The sequence below is a fragment of the Bactrocera dorsalis genome, chromosome 4 (assembly GCF_023373825.1).
Source record: "Bactrocera dorsalis isolate Fly_Bdor chromosome 4, ASM2337382v1, whole genome shotgun sequence".
NCBI lineage: Eukaryota > Metazoa > Arthropoda > Insecta > Diptera > Tephritidae > Bactrocera > Bactrocera dorsalis.
This window is the reverse complement of record NC_064306.1, coordinates 66,327,232-66,349,812: the sequence shown is the minus strand read 5'-3', so window position 1 is coordinate 66,349,812 and position 22,581 is coordinate 66,327,232. Positions and strand designations below refer to the sequence as shown.

The 22,581-nt window shown below is 37.9% G+C and overlaps 1 protein-coding gene across 3 annotated transcripts in view; it reads right to left on the bottom strand.

Annotated features, from left to right (window-relative positions):
• LOC105223681 (inactive dipeptidyl peptidase 10) overlaps window positions 1-22,581 on the bottom strand; it is a 253,046-nt gene that overhangs the window by 123,506 nt on the left and 106,959 nt on the right. The window contains exon 1 of one of the 3 annotated variants that reach the window (XM_049454178.1): window positions 15,007-15,865. The exons of the other annotated variants lie outside the window; for them this stretch is intronic. Within the exon in view, the coding sequence (XP_049310135.1) occupies window positions 15,007-15,072 (66 nt within the window). The 5' untranslated portion in view covers window positions 15,073-15,865. Of the gene's footprint in view, window positions 1-15,006; window positions 15,866-22,581 lie in introns of those variants that run through there. 3 annotated transcript variants of the gene reach the window in all.

The following is a 22,581-nucleotide window of genomic DNA, read 5'->3' as shown; positions in this document are numbered from 1 at the left end:
GAATCTTGTATAAGATTGAAATGTTTAAATTTTTTAAAAATTATCCAAAAAGAGGGTTTGGAGGGTGCAGCGATACCATGCTTTGTAGTCCATCATTTTCGTTCAAAAGGAATTCAGATGGGATTTTGTGGTACTATCCTGGGTAGATGGATCATTATGATGTTGGTAAATATGTATGTTTACCGAATATGGATGTATTGCAAGAATACCGAACCATCGAGATCGGTGTGCTCGTGTTCAAGAAACAAACGTGGCTGTTGTATCATTAATTTATCAAATCTAAGAGTTTCGACTTGCAATTTATCGGCGCCACTCCATTTTCTTAGGTCAAGCAAGAGGTGTATAAAATAACACGGAGAAATCTGATTGGATTGAAGTAGTCCATTACATTGATAATTGAGGCAAACCTGACTTCAATCCTTCAGGCCGCAAGCTCTAAAGAGAATTTTGTTCAGTTTGAAAAGTTTTCTATACGGATGGGTACAAACTAAATAAACGAGTGCGAATTAGTCTATTTTCAACAAAATTCGATTCCAGAATCGTTTGCCGACTACTAGACCCCTACAGTGTCTATCAAGCTAAGATCACACCAAATAAAGAAAGCTATCTTGTTCTGACAAGTAGTGTGCTCACAAAAAAAAATATATGTATATATTTATATAAATATATAAATTACTAAAATCTCATAGATTTTCATCAAAGGTAGAGAATGAATTCTTTGATTTCTTAGCGGATCTAACAACATATTTCAAAGACATAGGATATTTCTGGTCACTGTGAAGCAATTGTGCTAGTCACAATAGGTACTAACCTACAATTAGATTCCATAAAAGCGGGAATTTATATACTGCTGGCTGCTTGCAGATTTTAATCGACAAACATCTTATAGATATAGCTGAGTCTCGGTGATGTCAGTCCCTGACTTGCTCGATATGCAAGCAAACGTGTCACGAATGGATAATGCATATCACATGCCGACTATTAAAATTCACAAGGAATGCCATAAGAACTCAATTTGGTATGTTAATAGGTCACTGTCTCATTAGCAGATATTCCACCAGAATAAGAAGATCATACCATTACTTTTGTAGAAATTGTCAGGAGGTAGAAGAAGAAGACAATATAGATATCTTCTATGCGAATACAAGGCTTTGTATAGCAAAATAATCACAACCATCAGTCGACGATTGCTTGACGATGTCTCGGAGGTCGCGCAAATAAAACTTTCTGTATAAACGGAATTCATTAGGATCACAGAATACTGCAAAGAGGACCTAATGTAGTGAGTTAGCCTTGGTGGTTTCACAATAGGCCTGTTAAAGATCTAGGTGAATCGTCAGAAATTCATTCCCACTACCTACCTACCTTGAAAACTAGTCGGAGCTGTGATTGGAGTTGTTCAAGCGTAATAAACCCGAGTTTTTTCGTCGATGTGTGACAATGGATAAAACAGGGCTCTATCATTTCACTCCGTAGTCCAATCGACAGTCATTCGAGTGGACTGAGCACGATAAGCCCGCTCCGAAGCATGGAAAATCTCATCATTCGACTGGCAAAGTTGTTGCATCTCAGAGCATTCGACAAATATGGCCCCCAGCGACTATTTCTTGTTCTCAGGTCTCAAAAGAATGGTCGATGGCAAGAATTTTTCGTAGAAAGAAGAGGTGGTCACAGAAACTGAGGCCTATTTGAAGCAAAGTGCAAATCTTACAACAAAAAAAATGGTATCCAGAATTGGGAGCGTCACCTTAATCAGTGATCCTTGATGGAAACTGTGGTGTGTTGAATAAAAAACACGAATTTTGTCAAAAAATTTGTTGTTTCAATTGACCTGTTAAGAAATGAGACCTTAACAAAAGAAAGTTATCCACTATACATACATATACATATGTATATCATATATCAGTTAATATACCCTTTGCCGGTTTGTTTGACTAAATTATTTCTCCAAACTCTGGCTGCGGCCACAAACCTTGTTGCACCATTAACCACTAGACAACAAGAAATTACCAACAACAAATTTAAGTTCCTTTTTGACAGCACGTGCACTTGTTTCCTTGCCAAGAAGACTAACTCGGAAATTTTCACAAATTATCCAAGGGAATGCACAGCGCAGCAAACGAGCTGTAAACATAAGTTAAATGTGGGAGCCTCATGTGCCATGCGGCATGTGGCAAATAAATTGCCATGCAATGCTCGGTGCCAAGAGCAAGCGCAGACGACATGTGGCAAGCGCAGCGAGAGAAGCTAATTTTTTGCGATTCCCCTAAGCGGGCGCTTACCCCGCACATCCCTTCATACTAGAAATGTGAAGAAAAGTGCGAAAATTATTTATGCTCTCAACTATGTATGTATGTGTGTTTATATTTGTTTATATGTGAGTGACACAGAGACGTACGGCCAAACCGGAAATGTCAGCGAAATGCAAAATTCTTGGAAAGTTGCCTGAAAGTGATGAAAAGCGAAAGTTCCAAAATTTTTTGTTATTTTTGGGTTTTTGCATTTCATGTGTTTCGTGCAGTTTTTTTCGGCTTGAAGTGTGCTTGAAGTGTGGTTAGAAAGTATTCATGAGTGCTTGTCGCACTGTGAGGGACTCATACTCAGCTTTTGCTTTAGACACACACATATGCTTTGAAGAGAGTCTTCATGTTCTTTTTTGCATACTAAATAAAATTTTAGCCGATTAATCTGTGGTTTGCTAAATAATTCGTTTGCTTAATCAACTCAGTAAGGTGCAAGTGCCACAACTTGTCGTCTGCTGACAAGCTAAATGACACCCGCGTGACTCTTGCGTCAAGTTGTGCCACTAAAGAAGCATAAAGCGGAAATTTGGTAAGGAAAATGTTATCTGGTGAAAAAGGAAATTTTAGAGGATGTTCTCATGAGCTGCTTTTACCTTCCTCTCTTTTTTTGTGGCGAAAAGTGAAATTAAATGTAAATATTTGAAGAGAGTGCAGCGAAATATGTTGCTGCAACTTGAGGATATAAATAAAATGAAGAAAATAGTTTATTTTGCTGAAGTCTGCACTCCTTTGAAAGTAAACCAACAGTTATTACAGTTAGGCGACCTTGAATCAGCAGTAAAACGGTGGTGCAACTACCCAGGTCTCTGTTGATCTGCAACTCTGGGTACAGTCTGGATAACTTAGCATGGTTGGCGGATTCAAAATGCGTTCTAAGGCAGGTGTATCGTTATAAAAAAGAAATACTAAACACAAAAATATATAGGTTTAACATACAAACACATATGTAGGAGAACCCAGCTTGCGTAGGCCTAACGAGATTCGACTGGGACCATTTTCCCTTGACGTTATCGTAAGTGACCCACTTTGTATCACCACTAACCATCAGCTTAACTTACTCTGAGTGGCATTTCATCTCAGCGCACATACCTTTGAGAGATATGTGGATGAAGCGAAATCGTTGCAGAAAAGACATAGAATGGATCGAAGCTCAAGCGAATGGTTGGAGTAGAACTCTTCTGTTAACAATGTTGTCTCCAACTAAAACTAGATTCAGACTGTCATTCTTCTTTTAAGCAGAAGCAGCAGCCATCAAGATTGCAGCAGATGTGTTTCTGCGCAGTTCGACTTCTTTCACGGAGAAAACCATCTACTCCGATATTAGAGCTGCTACACAGATCTTCAGCTCGCTGACAGGGAGCTAAACTTGGCAGTCATGACTGCAATGGCAGTGGTCAGCGTCAACCCTCGGCTTGGCTTCGTCACTGAGATAACCTTGGACACATTAAAGGCGACTATCTTTCCGGGGGACGGATAGCGGCTCTGAGTGGAATACTTTTTACATGGACATGGTTCGAAAGGGTGGTCCGTAGTATACTCCTGACAGATGACAAAACTGATGGTGCCTCAGATGCAGATGCGATAGGTACGGCAGGTGGTGATGGTTAAACGGCCATGGAGAGCCACCCGAATTCTCGGTCAATCGGCGACTCCATCCTTAGCTCTCAAAATACAACAGCAACCACGGTTTAATACACTACCTCTTTTGCTCGCATAAAAACTGCTGACAAATATAATACTTTGCTACTACTATTATGACACCCTTTTTACGCTCTTTATTAACTGCCGTCTACAAAAAATTTATGTAAACTGTGTAGCTCCATGTACATACATACTTATACCTACTATATAAACAAAAATTTTCGGCCTCATTAATTTTGCCCGTCATTCGTGCTTCGTGTTGCTAAAGATGCCCGCTCAGGGGTCGCAACTTCTCTCTTTTTGGGTGGTCAGCTGTTGTTGTTACTTACATTTCTTGCTGTGCAAGCAATGTTTCGCATTTGACAGTTTATTAAATAAGCAATTTTATTAATACTCTTTGCACGCCGTCGTCCTTTATGCTGTTTTATGGCCGAAATCTTGGCGAAAGTTTGAAGCGTTTTAGCCGCCGAAACCCAATGAATCTACAAACATTGTCGCTCGTCAATAATTCATTTGCGCACAAATTTAACAGGTCATAAATTTTACAACAACAAAGTTGTAAATATTTCAGCGCCGCGACCTCGCTAATGTAGCCGACACTGCTGAGAGGTGAAGTTGTGGTTTGAGGTACGATGATTGTTGAGTGCTACTGTGGGTGACTGGTTTGCCGTGGTTGGGAAAAGCGTTGAATTTTGTGTTTGGTTTTTATATAATTTTATAATATTGATCTAATCTCAAGTTAATTGGTGACAATTTTAGCAGATAAAAATTGTATATCTCCTTAGCGTTGTACAGATACATATTGATTCTATGATAAATCTTTTTTTTGTATTAAGTACGTTTCTCAGGTTATTTGGTCACAGATACCACCGTAGCAATTGCTAAATTATTAAGTGTTTATGTAGATAACATTTTTAAAGTGTTGCCTACATTTAGGCTGTACGAGAATATTAGTTAGTAAAGTCATACACCTACTACAGAAGTACACAAAATTCCTATTGGCACTCGATAGAAGAGACTGTAGGCACATGATGAGAATACAAGTTAAGTGGTGACTGTCTGAAACGCCCGCAGGATGGGGCGGACATAATGAGAAGACTGCGGGAAATGTCTACACTGGGGCATCAGAAAAACAATGGAGCATAGCTTATACCCTTGTCCCACACTGAAAAGACTAAGCTGTAAGATCTGGGGTCCTCACGGTATGATATACTGGAGGAGGCAAAAATTCGCGTCAAGTGCAGGCATCCTGAAGGGTTATTACTCCTCTTGGACCTATAAACTAAACTTCATGTTGTTTCTCAGAGAAGCAAATATGGTACGAGTACATTCGTGGTTTTGGCGTACCAGATTAAACATTTTAGAGTCGATATTTAAAAGTTTCTCTCTAGGCGAACTTTTTACCATAAAAGTCATTCGTCAAAACAGAAATGTTAGTGGTGCCAGGTCCATACTATAAGGTGAATGCATAAAATCCTTTTAACCAAGTTCTAGTAGTATCTGGCGTGTCAATATAATATCAGGTCTTGCCCTGATGGAGCACAATTCCGCTCCTATTCACCTTAGACAGGATGGGATCGTCGAAATTTGGTCGGACTTGTACAATGCGAGATAGGTTAGGTTAGGTTAGATGGCTAGGAAAGATGTGACGTGGACTGCGATATGCAGTCCTTTGTAAAGCCATGAAAAATGAGAACTTATGTGTTCGAACTTATAAATTACCAAAACTCTTAGTAGCCAATACAAATTTTCACAGGAGTATAATTTCCATTTCCACCAGTTCGGTGAGACGTCTCAAGGGTTGTCGTCCTAAGTGTTTAAGTCTTGACTTCCCAAACGCTGGATAGTTAAAAAAGAAGTCTTGAGTTGTTTCCACCCCTCTTTTCTTTTTCCATACAGTTTCTGCAGATGACGTCTGGTAAGATTCTCAATCTTGCAACATGGAAGCCAATAAGGCAATGTCCTTCCAAAAACACCACAACTAAAGAGGAGCTGGCCTTACTAAGAACAAAGAGATCACAAGATTCTTGCGATCAGTCTTATCACAAAGACACTCGATGCTATTTATAGCAATGTTAGGTCCTTCTTGACGAACGCTGAAAGCTCTGTTAATGAATGCAAATCTAGTATCGCCACTCTGCTATCAGAGTAGAAGGAGGCTGCACTTCGAAACAGTAGAACTACTGTAACCTTAATGGCTGCAAGCTCGATTTGGGTACCGCATTAGCCAAGAAGTCTTAATATGGGCTTGATAGAGAGCTCTTGACAATATAATTCTCTATAAACTTTCCCCTTAAGCTTTATCCCCTCCTCCAAAGGATTCTTCCAGCCAACAACTTCCTCGCCGATATAAGGGCAGAGAAGGAGCCGCTAGAGTGGTTTTTCTGGTATCAAGTCAAAGTGTGAGAGAATTTTCGAGTATTTAGACACGTGTTATTTTAGGAACCCAGATTCTCTGAGTCTGATAGCAACTTTCGTAGCCATACCCCTGCAGACGGTGTCCACTAGTACTATGCGCAAGATGGTGTTAGGTACCATGATTGGATTGGACCTTAGTGCACCACACATACTGATGAGCGCCGCCCGTTGAACGGTATTGAGTTTCTTTGCAAGTGTGGTGTTTTATATAGCCCTCCACCACATAAAAACTCAATAAAACATAATGAACTTGACTATGGTGTTGTGGAGCTAGAGGACCACCTTTTGGTAATGGCTCCTATAGAGCAGTACAAAGCAATCGATGCATTTTTTCTTTCTCTTCGGTTTACGGTTTACATGAAAGTTTTCTATCCAGTTTGGGCCCTAGATATTTTACTGTATCCGCTGATATCCGATAGTATGAAGAGCAATATGCTCTTCCTTATGTTCCAGTCTAACAGTCTCTAGAGTTTTTAGTAAGGTTTTGAGAGTTACAGGTTTCTATATCCATCGATTGGAAAAATAATGAATTTCCATTTACTAGACTAAAATTGTTCGTGAGTAGTTCGATTTCCCCAACTAAGTCAATTGAACTCAACTTACAATAACCCATAACCTTTCAAAAATGCCTTTCAACGCAATTCAAGAGTTTTCGTTCTACCTTAATTTGACAGTATTTTGGCCACAAATAAACAGAAAAATTAATAGTTCAACAAGTTCCTATGTTGAGTTCCCTTTAAGATAAGCTTTTTGAGTGAAGGGTTAAACTCCTAGTACGAGTACATACATATAGCTGCGACATATCCATTGCCGCAACAAATTCCACAATTTTACACAACTCAGCAAAAGTGAGCCAATTCCACACCTAATTCTCTTTGCAAATTATTTTGCAACATAATTGCCACACTTTTTACTGCGAGGGCGTGCGCCATCGCCTGACCAACTGTCAAATTTTCCGCTTGCCACTTTCCACCATTGGGCTGCGCATTAACGGCTGCGAACTCTCCATCGACGCCGCATAACGAGCTCTTATTTATGTAGAGGGCGCCGAGCGAAGTTGTTATGTCGCATAAAAAGTGGCTTGCCACTTGGCTTTGCCACATTTCACGCTACCAGGCAACTGCCACGCCCACTCATGCGCCTTAATAATATCCAATTAAAAGTTTCGCTATTAAAAAAGCGCGCAGCTGCAGGCAGAAGAAGCAGCGAAAACTGTCTCCGCTGTTAATTTCTCGCATGTTCTGTGATTGCCACTCGCTTTGTTGTTGTTGCTGGCGCTTGAAACGTGCGCTTCTTGCTGGTGGGCATTTGTACCCGGCGTTGCATACGACAGAAGTGGGTTAATTGAATTTGTGCCAGAGTTTCGACGGCGGCGCTGGAGCTGGAGCTTGCGGCGTTGATGAAGTGCCGCTTTGTTGTTGCTGCTACGGTTTTTGTTTGCTCTTGGCATTTTTATTCACGCCAATTTTTTCGCTGCCTTGTCTGCCGTTGCGCCCCTACGCGTTGTGTTTTTGTAGTGCTGTTGTTGCTGTGCTTCAGCATGAAAAGTAATTTATTGCAGTTTCGACTTTGTTTAATTGTGTTCCACGCATTCGTTGCCAAGTGTGCTTGCAGCCGCCGCCGTTGTTGTGGTTACCACTGGCATACGCTCCCCATTTCACGCATGTCCGTCTGCGTTGAGCAGCGCGTGGTTGGTTTTCGCTGACCATTGAGCTCGGGTTTATGGCGGTTTCGCAAAACTTTCAAACCGAAAATTTAGTGTTATTCTTTCAGCGACAAAAAATTAGAATTTTCTGGTCGAAAATTTTTTAGTTTCGAAATCTGCATAACCGCAAATATTGTTTTAGCTTAATTTAAAATTGATATTTAAAGGCATGCATTTCATCTATTCGGGTTTGAAGAGAAGAAAGGAAAAAGGAATATTATTAGAAATCTCATCCTGAAAAACATATTTTTTTACCTCCAAATCAGTTCCGAGTTTTATGGAGACTAAGTTAGAAACTAGCTCAATATGGTCCTTGTGTGTTTTACGTGAGTACCTGCCGGCGGCGGCTTTACCCTACGGTGCTTAAAGCACATATATCAAACAATCAGGTCGTTTGGACTTCAAATATCCTTTTATTAGAAGGAATCTCATTCAGAGTCTATAATATCAGTTCAAGCTGAGTATTATAGCAATATTTCTGAATGCTGTTGAAATTTCGAGGCAAGCCAAACAGACAAAGTGTGTATTGGATTTTAGTCACCTCTTATGTACGTCAGACTTACCCTACCGCAGTCAAATTCTATTCCTTGTCCGTAGGGGGAACTGGCACAATACAATTATAATCGTCTTTTTTTTATTGAAAATGTTTCAATTCCTGGGTTTTTTAAACTAATTATTTAACATAATATTTCTCGCGCCTGAATGTAGGCAACGTTCCTTACGATACATGATACAGAAAAGTGCTCTTATAAGTACTTAGTGCGACTACCAATGGCACCACTATCGAGTTCGATGCAAGTATTAAATTCGTCTAGACGGCCACCAAAGAAATTTCGGCTGAATCGGACTTGCAGTTTTGTTTTCACTGTGAGTGAAAGCGATTGCTTTTGAATATTTTATAAACTGACAGAAACACATGACGGATCGGTGATAATTTTCTGGTATTTGGCGGAGAAATCGCGCAATGAAATCAACGCTGTTTAGATACACGATACGGCGACTCTTCACCTTTGATGGCAACTGTCAAAAATTGGTTTAACGAGATTCAAGGTCGGTTTTTAATGAGCCACGTCAAGATTCGCCGAAAACAACTAAAGGGTGATTTTTTAAGAGCTTGATAACTTTTTTTTAAAAAAAAAACGCATAAAATTTGCAAAATCTCATCGGTTCTTTATTTGAAACGTTAGATTGGTTCATGACATTTACTTTTTGAAGATAATTTCATTTAAATGTTGACCGCGGCTGCGTCTTAGGTGGTCCATTCGGAAAGTCCAATTTTGGGCAACTTTTTCGAGCATTTCGGCCGGAATAACCCGAATTTCTTCGGAAATGTTGTCTTCCAAAGCTGGAATAGTTGCTGGCTTACTTCTGTAGACTTTAGACTTGACGTAGCCCCACAAAAAATAGTCTAAAGGCGTTAAATCGCATGATCTTGGTGGCCAACTTACGGGTCCATTTCTTGAGATGAATTGTTGTCCGAAGTTTTCCCTCAAAATGGCCATAGAATCGCGAGCTGTGTGGCATGTAGCGCCATCTTGTTGAAACCACATGTCAACCAAGTTCAGTTCTTCCATTTTTGGCAACAAAAAGTTTGTTAGCATCGAACGATAGCGATCGCCATTCACCGTAACGTTGCGTCCAACAGCATCTTTGAAAAAATACGGTCCAATGATTCCACCAGCGTACAAACCACACCAAACAGTGCATTTTTCGGGATGCATGGGCAGTTCTTGAACGGCTTCTGGTTGCTCTTCACCCCAAATGCGGCAAGTTTGCTTATTTACGTAGCCATTCAACCAGAAATGAGCCTCATCGCTGAACAAAATTTGTCGATAAAACACATTTCGAACCGAACACTGATTTTGGTAATAAAATTCAATGATTTGCAAGCGTTGCTCGTTAGTAAGTCTATTCATGATGAAATGTCAAAGCATACTGAGCATCTTTCTCTTTGACACCATGTCTGAAATCCCACGTGATCTGTCAAATACTAATGCATGAAAATCCTAACCTCAAAAAAATCACCCGTTACAACGAAGGGTAACGTGACAGAAGTAATCGATTTGGTACTGACAGACTACCGATTGAACGAGCATGTCGAAGCTGAGGTAGCAGGCATTCGAAGGCAACATGTGATTTATAAGATGTATGCAAATTGGGCTTGGTAAAGTTGATTATTTTAAGTGCAATCCAAAAAAGCTACTGCATCGTATTGTAACCGTCACTGAAATATAGAGACACAGGTGTATACTGGATTTCAAAGAATATTCGGGGTAGTCAAATCCACCAGTCGAGAAAAGATTACCAAAGGAACTGCGGACGATCCTAACGGACAGCAAACAGTTGGAAATCGTTTAATTGGAATCGTGAGGTTTGATATGAATCGACTACCTGGAAAAAGATAACCATGGACTTTACTCTGGCAAATTATTTAACCGTCTTTACTTCGCAAACCTCCAAAAAATATATTTTTCAGACCGTTTTGAAAAAGTTGAATCATGGTTCAGTCACGTGTATTGAGTTAGTGCTATGTGGAGAAATAAATCGCAATTTTCCTAGATCCCAGATCCCAGATCTCAAGTAAATTATATTTCAAAATAATGTATTTTGCTAATTTAGAAGGAGCTCGATCTCTCAACCTGTTTTTTAACAGCAAGTGCATAAGTCGGTACACTTCTGGCTCCATTTTTACAATGGATAAAAATAGTGAACAAACGATTTATTTCAAATTTTATATTTCTAACCAAATTTCCTGTGCAGAATCGTTGGGAATGTTGAAAAAGGCTTAGGGTACCAAAAGACTACGAATGATATAAAGGCAGATCGTTGAAGACATGCACGTTCAGGACGACCTTCGAGCACTTCAACTGATGAAAACTATAAAAAAGGCAAGAATATCGCTATGGCAATAGAGCTCGACATTTATCGTGAGTACGTTCGAGTGATTTTGATGGATATTTTGGTTATGAAACGTGTTCTTGCTTAACTCGTCCCGACAAAGATGTGGGTATACGAGTTTGACATGCAAAAAAATGAACAATTAGCGGAATGGAACTCGTTTTTAGTCGATCGAAGAAATCGTGTCAAATCATAAAGTTACACAAACAAAAGCAACTTGATTTCAATCAGTTCTAAACTAAGAGTACACTTCGCGTATAAACAGATGGACAGACAGACAGACATGGCTATATCGATCCAGTTCGTCATGCTAATCACTTGTATATAAACTTTTCAGAAGTTCCAGTAGTACATATATATAACTAAAGTATAATAAGATACTTTTAAATTAATAAAATAACAATATATTAATATTTCTATACTATAAAACAGTAATTTGGTACTTTGAACATCCTCGTTCGCCTTTCCTTGGTCTGTTTTAAGTTTAGAGAAACGATATATTACTAATTATAGAACTTCTCAGAGCAATGCAAGGCAATTAGGAATTTTTCTTAAAATTACAAAATTTATTCCTAAAAATATTTTTCAAATTTCACAAGCATTATTTATATTTCTTCACTAACAATCGTAAATAAAAAAAAATTCTCTCTCTTTTTCATATTTTCATCTCCGAAGCGTCAATCTGAATCATTTCACTTGATAGAGCAATCTATTTGAAGACAACAGCGCTGAAATATCTGCGCTGTAATGAAATTTTAATTACTACACAACAACAAAAAATATTTTCTTTGCCCCATTGCACACTCAAGGCGTCAATTGTCTCGTGTTTTTCCGAGCGCTACATCGCATTTATGGCCAATTTTCCACACTTCAATTAATTTCAAGCGAGCAATGAAGGCAATAAAGTAAAAATATTGCGCCTTCTTGATTTTGTAGTTGTAGACAAGTGCTTAAATGCTGCTTTGAATAGATTTCATTGGAAAACTAATGCAAGTTCACGGGCACACATACATGCATAGAAATATATACTATATGCATATGCATATACATACATATACACATGCAATTTGCCTGCTAAAATTGCTTTTAAGCACATCACTGGTGAATATTTATATTTTGTGAAATATTGCCATTAATTGCCTGTAATAAACGCGCTCGTTATATAATATTTAAGTGTGGCCACGGCACATTCAAATTTTTACTGCAAGTGTACTAGTACCGTTAGTTATTAAGCATATTTTCAGCTGTTTTGGGCCAAAGTGCTCGTTTAGCTATTGTGCTGTGAAGCAAAATGTTTTCATTTTCAATTTTATGGCGTGTATTGTTTTGTGTTTTTATGGGATCTCTTTCATCTGACAACACTCATAAAGACACACCCACGCACATATAGAATTTGTTGAGATATATCTGCTGTGAATTATCGAAAATATTTGCGCCAAAATGAAATTATAAATTAATTTAACTTTAATAGGAGATTATTAAGGTTCAAGATATGAGCCTTTGTATGTATGTATATAAAAGCTTGGTTAGGTCAGTGTGGGATTTTCGAAAATTGAAATTTTTGGCTTAAAGTAGCGAACTAGTTGTCAATCCAAATAAAACTGACCTGAAGCGGAGGCACGTCTTCCCTCATTCGACGGCTCTCAACTTCACCTCTTAAGTATGAGATGTACTTGGGCTTCAGCCTTGATAGAAAGATTGGACCATTCCGAATTTCTCTCATACTTCGATTGCACTGATAACTTAGACTGCTGTATAGCGGAACCTTCTTTTAGGGGTTTGTTCTCTGTGCATTTACCTTAGAAGGATGTGTGGAGGCGCAGTGAATGGATGGATCGAAACTCAAGGGTTTCAGACTGCCATACTACTCTAGTGTCTTTTAAACAGAAGACGGATGGATCGAGACTCAAGGGTTTCAGACTGTCATACTAGTATCTTTTAAGCAGAATTGGCAGCTATTCAGGCAGTAACAGATGTACTTCACCGAAGTGTGGCTTCTTTTAGGGAGGTTTGTATTCACTCTGATAGCAGAGCTGCTTTAGAGGCCTTGAGCTCGCTGACAGTGCGCTCAAAGCTAGTCATGGGAGTATGTCCTCGCTATCTGTGGCATAAAGCTTCTTCCATATTAAGTTTGATTAGGTGCCTTCTGGACACCTTGTGTGAGCTCAGCATGCATTTATCAAAACAGGCACTTGTGGGGTTGGGGAAGCTTTCTGGCCTAGAGTTGATTGGAACTACTTGCTCTTAGCAAGGTTCACATGGCCGCAATCATAGGTGTTCTAAACGGATACTATCCCATTAGCACTTACGCGCTAAGAGTTGAAGATTGCAACTTATCAAAGTTGCAGATGAGGAAGATGAGCTGCAAACATCAACAAACTGTTTCCTTCACTGTCCAATTTTCGCCTAACTAAGGATGAAGAATCTTGATTTCCATACTCTTTACGATTCCGCCGAACTGGCTGGAGTGGATATTAGCCAGCTCTATAAATTTATGGCTGGTTCTAGGCGCTGTGTAGATATATAGTACGTCGTTTTGATTCGTATTTAGAAGATTGGGCATCACAACACACAAGGGTTTCTAGCAGTCTAAGTGGGTGTCACAAATATCAGCCTATTTACTTAATCTAACCTAACCGAAACTAACCTAACCGGAAAACCACGAGTCCTATGGAAAAAAGTTATATGGCAAGTTATAGGTATGGAAAGCCTAAACCACTTTTGTATTAACAGCTTTTCTTATAACCTCAAAATGGATGTGAAAAATTCAAATATCTAAAAGTTTGGGTTTTTTTATTTTTATTTTCGAAATCATGTTTAAACGCGAAGGAACTAGCAATCAGTTCTTGGAATATCGATCTGAAATTTTGCAAGCGCTGTTTTTTACCTAAAAGGTTACTCATTTGTCAGAATTGTCGATATCGGACCACTATAGCGTATAGCTACCATACAAATTGAACAATCAAAATTAAGTTTTTGTATGGAAAGGTTCTTTATTTGATAAGATATCTTCACGAAAATTGACATAGATCATTATTTCAGGCAACGGTATAAGCTCTGAAGAAATTTTTTAGATTGGGAAACTATAGCATATAGCTGTCATACAAACTGATCACTCAAAATCAAGTGCTTGTATGGGAAACTTTTTTATTTGACAAGATATATGAACCAAATTTGATAAATAGCATTTCCTGTTACAACGTTACAAGCTTCAAAGAAATTGTTTTAATCGAACCGACATAGCATATAGCTGCCATACAAAGCGACCGATCAAAATAAAGTCCTTATATAGAAAACTTTTTTATTTGCAAAGATATGTTTACAAAATTTAACTTATACTATTATATTAGCTAATGGTATAATCTCAGGAGAAATCATTTAGACCGGACCACTATAGCATATAGCTGTCATATAAACTGAGCGAACCAAAGCAAGATAGAGATCTGTTTATACCGCTTTATGTTAAATTAAATGTTTCTGTGAAGAAACACTTTGGTGCGGCCTGAGTTAGCATTTAACAGGCTTGTTTTTGTTGTTTTTTTATTTTAGAAACAATTTATTGCTAATTTAGCCAAAAATTTCAGTCAAAAAATTTAAAATATCTTTAAAGTCCGCATTATTGCGAAAAATTGAAGAAAATATGGAACCTAATGAAAATTAAGATCACTATTATTATTTTGTTTCACATATTACCAGTTCCTAAAAACACCGTCGTCACTAGAGAGCCTCATGAAAAAGCAGATACCGAAGACTGGACTACCATTTTTTATCAAAATATAAATAAATTTTTTTCATTAACACTAATAATATATTCAATAAAGCCTGAAAGTGATAATAAAATTCCCTTATCTTGCTTCAGTATACTATATAAATTTTCAAATTCGAAAAATTTAAAAAGCTCCACTTAGACCTAACCTTTCAAATAGTTACAGGTAAACACATATGAATATAATTCGAAGCATTGCTCATTCATCTGTTAGTCCAAAAAACACATTTTGTTTACACAAAAATGCATGCCAACCAAAAAAACGGTAAATTTACCTCCATTTGCGAGCCCTTCTTGCCCATCGAGCCACTCGTGTGGCCGCCACTCTGTGCTGCATTCATTTTGCTGGCGCTCTTTTGACTTTGTCGAGGTTAAAGTTGAAATGCTGTTGCTAAATTTGTCACCTATACGTGTGTTGTTTTTACTATTGTTGTTGTTGGTGTTGGCGCTCAGTGACCCAAACAACTAGCAGTTTTACGACGACCTAACTTACACGCACAACGATACAGCGAGAGCCACATGTCGCCGTCTACATTACACACATACTTTGCAAGTATTTCACTGTGTGTTTTTTTTGTTGTTGTTGGTTTTTAAACTTTCCGCTTAATCAACAGAATGTCTTTAAACTTTGCTGCTTGCAAGAAACTTGCCTTGCGCCACAACACAGCTGCCAAGCCGGGCTGTCCGATGAACTCACAGCAAGCCAAGCACGGCTGCGCCTGTGTGTGTGTGTGTTTGTTTGTGTATTTGTATTTTCCCGCATATGTATGTACCGCACACATGCGCTGCGTCGCCAAGCGAGCCAAGGCAATTAAGGTTTAACGCTGAGTACTCTCCAGTTGTTGTTGTTGGCGCCGCTTAAGCACACTGACTGCTGACGTCGCTGCTTTTCTTGTTATTGTTGTTGTTGCACCTTCAGGCGTATTTATTTTTGCACCTTTCATTTAACTTGTGCTTTCTTGGCCGTCTATTACGTGTGTGTGCGCGCAAAGTGCGTTTGTTTGTGTTGTTTGCTTGTACACTTTTTTCTGCCGTTAATTTGTATTAGTGTTGCCAGTTTGCATTTATTTATGCAGATAAATGGCTTTAATAAATAAAAACGCTATTTTCTGCACGCTTACGCTCAGTCTCTAGCTCAACTCACACACACAAGCGCTCTTATATATCACACTATTTGTTATTTACTTGAACGCTCGTTGGTTTTTTTGTTGTTGTTTGCGTAGAACACACACTTGTTGTGCACTTTTCTTGCTATTTGCCTGCTCGGCCACTTTATTTCATTATTAATTTTTACTGCGTTGACGGCAGCGTTCCACTTTTGAATTAATTACGCGTTGGCTCGCTTGTATTTGTTGTTGTTTTCAGCACTTTTCTCACTTTTTTACTTATTTTTGTATGCACCACTTTCGTTTTATGCAGTTATTCGCATTTTAAAGCGGAAAAAATAATTTATTTATTTTTATTTGCATAATTTATGCGCACTAAGAGGCACTAAGCATAATTATTTCGCTTTAATTATGAGATTAATTTTTAATTTTTCCACTTAACAGCATGATTACTGTAATTAAAATTAAAAAAAAAAATCTCTTATGTCGCAATTAGCAGCTAGAACTGCCTGACATCACTCACTTCATTTACCACACACACTTTCTTTACTCACTCTTTTCCTCTCCTCTCCTCTTTTTTACTCTCCTTTTTGGCCCACAGCTAATTTGATTAACTCATTCGCCTAAATGATTGAGCTAAATTGAATTAACGCCGAATTTTCCCGCATTTCCTGCAATTAAGCGCACGAATAATATTTAAGTTAAACCGCAAGCTTTGCAAGTAAATTATGGCTCATTTGCGGTTTTCACCTATTTTACCGTTGTATAAGTAATATTTAAGTATGTAGTTGCCACAAAGACAGGAAGCCAAATTTCGAAATCGAAAAAAGTAAATCAGCGTGAAAAGCTTTTCATTGAGCATTAGCAGTGGTCATTAATTAAAATCAAATTCAAGGAAATATCCATTGACTGCAGATATTAAGGTGTGTGTGCGTCCAAGTGGATTATGTATGTACATATATTAGGGTGTTTTTTTTTATTGAACTATTAATTTTTTTCAGTCCCATCACGAAATTTCCTTGGAAATATCTTAAAAAAATTACCTGAAAATTTCAGCTTTAATATTAACACTAAGAACTGGACCAAGGCCTGCAAAAATTTTCCATAGAAAATACACTACAATCGTGAGTTTTTATCTTTAAATTCAGAGGTATTTTATGGCATCGCTGTGATTTTAAATGCATATTTCTCAGAATTGTTCACACTATAAAAGTGCCCAATGCAACAAAGTCGTAACTCACACCGAGTAGGTAGTATGGGTCTCTAAACCCGATTTTTCCAAGAATTTCGCATTTTTTTGTATATATCTCGTAATTGACAGGGGCTATAGAAAAAATGTACATGACAAATTTATAGAAAATTTTATTTGCTATAAAAAAGATGCAAGGTCAAAATCGCTGTCATTAATACTTCTCGAGATATTCGGCTTTTTAAGTAAGGTTTTATAGAATTTTTAGAGATGGTATGTATTAAAAAATCTATTAAAATTCCACGGGACGGGATGTATAGTATATACTATAATATATGTATGTGTAAAGCGTGTCTGCTAGATATTCGACAGAGCTATTTTAATTTAACGCAGTTGATAACATGAAAAAGTTTAAGAAGTATTGGTTTGGCATCAGAGAGACAATTGCAGATTTGAATGCATTTTGGTTAATATTTTCGGTATGAATGCTGTAAACGCTGGGCTCGTACTGAAAGGGCTGAATCGTTTGCAAAAACGACGTCAGGAAGAGCTTCACAACATAGTTAAGCACTCTATATTCATCAAAAGCATCTTTACTTGTGGCGAGACATGGGTTTTGTGAATACGATGCTGAAATTTTGTCACAATCTGGCGCCAACACCGAAAAAACGAAAATTCAACTAGTGTATTGAAAATTTGATCAACAGCATGCCAATGAGAGTCTATTTTGAAGATGATAACAAAGATTCTTTTAAAAATCCGTGAAAATTTTCAGTTAAATTAGATCATGAGATTTTCGAACATTATTGCAAGTAATCGATTCTGATCCTTTACTAGCCTCTAGTGTTAATAAGAAATTGAATTCGCCACCGCTTTGGACTAACACTTTGCTGATAAACAGTTCCGTTGTTTTAAGACGTATTTCGAACCCCTTTTATTCTCTTGCAACATGTAGCTACTGAGTACATGACAAAAAAGTACCCAGAAATTGTAAATAAAACGCAAACTATTTAATTATTCATCATTACGCGTATTTATTTTGTCATGTTCGAAGTAATGCCCGTCAGATGTAAAGCACTTGTACCAAAGATTTTTTCAATCTTCGAAACACTTTTAATAACCATTCTTTGGGATGAACTTCAGCATCTTCAACGAAATTAGTTTTATATAATATCTTTGAAAAATCAGACAAAGCAAAATCTGGTGAATACGGTGGTTAATATATGGTATTGACTGCGCTTTAGACTTTAAATTCGGTCACAATCATATTCTTTTTGAAAAAAATTAACTTTATAATGATGAATTCATAGCCAAAATATACACTAAAATCGAACCAAATGTAACGAAGGAGCAAAGAAGTGGTGAAACAAAACTTTTGTGTTCATGTGACAAGCCCTAAAGTTCCATTGAACTTGAAATCACACGTCTACAGGTTTACGTTGTGGAAAGCATAGATTTTTCTCGACTACTTCAAGCACTGTTACGTTAACGATTGTCCAGATTTTCTAAAAAAAGGCAGAACTTGTGGTAAAGAATCCTTTTATGGTGAAGACATTATAGCTAGATCTAGAGCGTATCATCGGAATTGGCCAGAGGAGAGAGTATTGGATACAGAAAAAAGAAACATTAACATGCGATCATATAATATAGACAACAACTCAGCATTCAAAAGGCCTCCACGACTTCTTTTGCAGGAACGAATAAAATTAACCAAATTTTTTAGTACAATTTTCATCAAATCAAGTCTGATGTCATGAATATGATTCAATAAAGACATCTATAGCTTAAAAAGGGTCTGTTTTATTGCTTAAGACCAATGACTTCAAGTAACCCCACAAGGAGTAGTCATTCAAAGTCACAATTTCTTGAAATAATCAATTCTCTCTTTCAACAATTCGGTTGTTGCAAGTGCTTTGTGGCACGTAGCGCGGTCTTGTTGGGACCAGATGTTTTCAGTCTTGAGTGAGAACAATTTTATACGGATGCAAGCTCAACTCCTTTATAAAAATCCGTCAGGTTGTGATTTGAGACAGTTCCGATTCTTGAGAGCGTCTTGGAATTGACTAATGGCGGTCTGCAACAAAACTGGCGTGAACGGCAGCGATATTCTCATTACTTCAAGCAGTTCTTTGTCTTATTGGACTTGAATATTATGAAGAAAAAGTGGGAAAATGTACGCTCGAAATTTTCAACAATTTGACGAATAGCGAGCATAGGTAGATGATTATTACGATCATACGGGTAAAATGGGAAAAGCCCAAAAGTTATTGGAGAACGACTGATTTCATGATAAAATCGAATAATTTGTCAACGTTGTTCTTGCGCATATCTTGCCATAATGAAATTGTAAACATTACTGAATACAATGAAAATAAAATTGTGGATCTTTACATATTAAAAATTACCTACCAGACAATTAGAAATCATATCAATCATATTGGAAAACCCGGTAGTATTAACCATTAGTCAAAACATCGTCGCTTGTCTTCACTCAATTTTGATTTTTACACTCAACTGAATGGCAGAGTCAGAGAGTTTACATTTTCAGCTTGTAGCAGAAAGGATAAATAATGTTATGAAAACCTTTGACGATCGCATATGAAGCTAGGAACAACCTGCGGCTTAAAAAAATGAAAAAAAAATATTTTTTTTTTATTTTGATCTAGAGTTATAAGCGAAGTAAACTCAGGCAGAGATACTAGTGGCCACACAACTTGTCAAAAAAACCAAATTAATCGAGTAGCTATAACTATCCTTAGTCAAAGTCAAGTGCTCTAAAAAAAATATACTCAAATATAATTGCAAGCTATGTTATGCAATTATTAATTCCACCGAAAATCATATGTGATATTTAAAGTGGATTATTGAGAAGTCAACAAAACAATTCGCAAAGCCAAGCACTTTACCAAGAAAGCATACTGCATAATTTCTGCCGGAGAAGCAAAAAATAAGAAAAAAGAGACAACATATTAAAATTGACTATAAAAATAATGACAGAAACTGCGCTGCATGCTGCGAACTACAGTAGAGTGCAAATGTCAGCATAACTTTTAGCAGAGAAAAATTAAAAAAATGCTTCCAATGTTTCTAAGAAAATCTGCAACAAAAAGCGCGCGTCAGTAAAAGCTGCTGTGGCACGTTCAAGTGGCTGCACGCGTGCGCTCTTCACACACACACACTCTTATGTCATATGTTTATGTGCTTATGCGCCAAGCAGCACGAGTCTGTAGTCTCGCCTTGAAGTTGGGATTATTCGCGTATAATTTGTAGCATGTTCAATGACAAAAACAAATATTTGCGAAAATAATAATAAAGCAGATGAACAAGTATATCACATGTGATAGCTGCTAGTCGCCCCGCCACGCTCCACTTTCAGCCAGTTTGTGCTCGTTGCCGTCGCTGAGCCACTCGAGCACGTCTGCCGCTGTGCCAGTGTGCGGATGTGCGCTTGTTGGTGCGGGTATGAGTGTGTGTGGGTTTCGAAAAAGCTTTGCACTTCGCAACAATGCATAGCTGGTCACGCCGCCGCCGCTCACTTCTTGCCCTCGCAGCCATCTGCTGGCGTTTACATTTTGTTTATGCTTTGTATGCACTCTCACTTATGCTTAACGGGATTTCCGTTCGCTGAAGCGCACACTTAATGGCGTTTTTCGTTCTCTGATTTCCGTTGTGCATTTAGCATACAGTTTTCGATTTTTTTTTTACTTTTTTCAGTTTTTGTTTTGACTTTTTTTTACTCTGCTTTGATTTGAGTTCAGCGAATGTGGGTCAATTAAGTATGCAACTTTGCACACACGAATTCGCACTCAAAAGCTGGCTTCTAAAACACTATTGTATCGCATGTGTGTATGTGTGTGTTTGTGCAAATGAGTGGGCTCTTTTCTGTGCTGAATTTAAACGGGCTTCAAGCCCGCGTCGAAGTTAAATTGAATTTCCACAGTAACTTTGCAGATTTCAGCTGATAAGCGTTAGCAACCACATAAAGGGTTGTAAAGAGCGACCAGTTGGTATTAAAAGAAGCCGTAGAGGATGTTTTCACCACCGCTGGACTGTTTTCAACCACTAGTGACTCGTTAGCGACCTGGTTTATCACATTAAGACTGGACTTCAACAAGTGTTCTTTAACTCCTCACAACCTGTGGGAAGTTTTGAAATCCTTTACACTACAAATATTTCTATATATCGAGATATCACCGGTACACTTTCATGGATTGCAAAGGGTGATTTTTAAGACATTTGACATCACGTTTACTCTAGTGTGTAAAGCATATCAACAGAAACGCCGAAAAGTGCGCACCGATGCTACTGCTGCTGTGGAGCAGGGTATGAAAGAAGACCTGAATAAGTCCATCTTCCATCCCGCGCAACAATTGGAGCTGTCTATCCACTTTGTGAAGATTTTTCGGAAAGATTTGTGAGCTTTAAAAATCCAACTCTCGTAAGAATTTAAGTCGAATGGACGATTTCATCACGTCACAGGTTCGGTGAATAGCCCAAATCCAGATGACCTGATCCAAATGGATGCATTTGGAGTGATGATAGTCTACAATGATTATACCCTCTATTGAGACGCTTAGATTATCTAAAAATCACTGTTTGGTCTGCTTTGTGGGCAGAGGGAGTAATGTGTCCATAATTCTTAAAAAATGAACCCGACCCGGCAGTGATACCGCCAATGGGGAAACCTATTATAAAGTCATGATTAATGATATTTGCCTGAGTTGGAGGGTCTTGATATGGACAACCTTTGTTTCCACCAAGACGGTGCTATATGTCATAAACCCAACGTAACAATCATTTTATTGAAATCATGGCCATTTAGTGAGGCCTCCAAAAGATTTAAAATTTTCTTTTATTAATTATGAGCGAGTGCAGACTTAGGACTATCACCATTTTGCGTACAACTTAGTTTCATTAAGTTATTGCAAACTCTCACCAAACTTTCTGAAATGTGGTATTATTTTTAATGGTTTGTTTCTTAGCTTATGTTAAAACCTCTGAAGAAATTTCTACGTAGTACAACCTATTTCTTTGTGATTTAAAGATAACCCCCTCATAAGTTATCTTATATTTTGTGTCCAATCAGATATCTATATAATCTCATATGTTCAGACACAGCGCATGCATATTTGCTTAAACGATTTCTATTTTTAGAACTTCTTTCTCATAAGTTTGAATACTGGGTGAATTTTCGAGCTAATTTTTGGGTAGGTTCAGTTTAGAACCAGAAAAACCTCTGACAATAGTATACATCCTTTGCTGACGACTGTTGTGTACTGTACAATGAGAGTGAAGTGAATATATATATATGTATATAAGATTAGATAAGTAAATGAGGATTGCACCGTGGCCTAGAGCCTATTGTGCACTGTCCTAAGTCACAACATCTCACTAGCCCCAGCAAATAGGTAAATTCTAATACGCTGTTAGGCACTATTGAGGCTATGGGATCCCTATTTGGAAACTTGGATCCAAGCGCCTTAATCCTGCGCCTACAGACTGCTGTGCAGTCAAATAGCAGGTGTTCTGTTGTTTCAGACTTCAAGTCGCAGAAC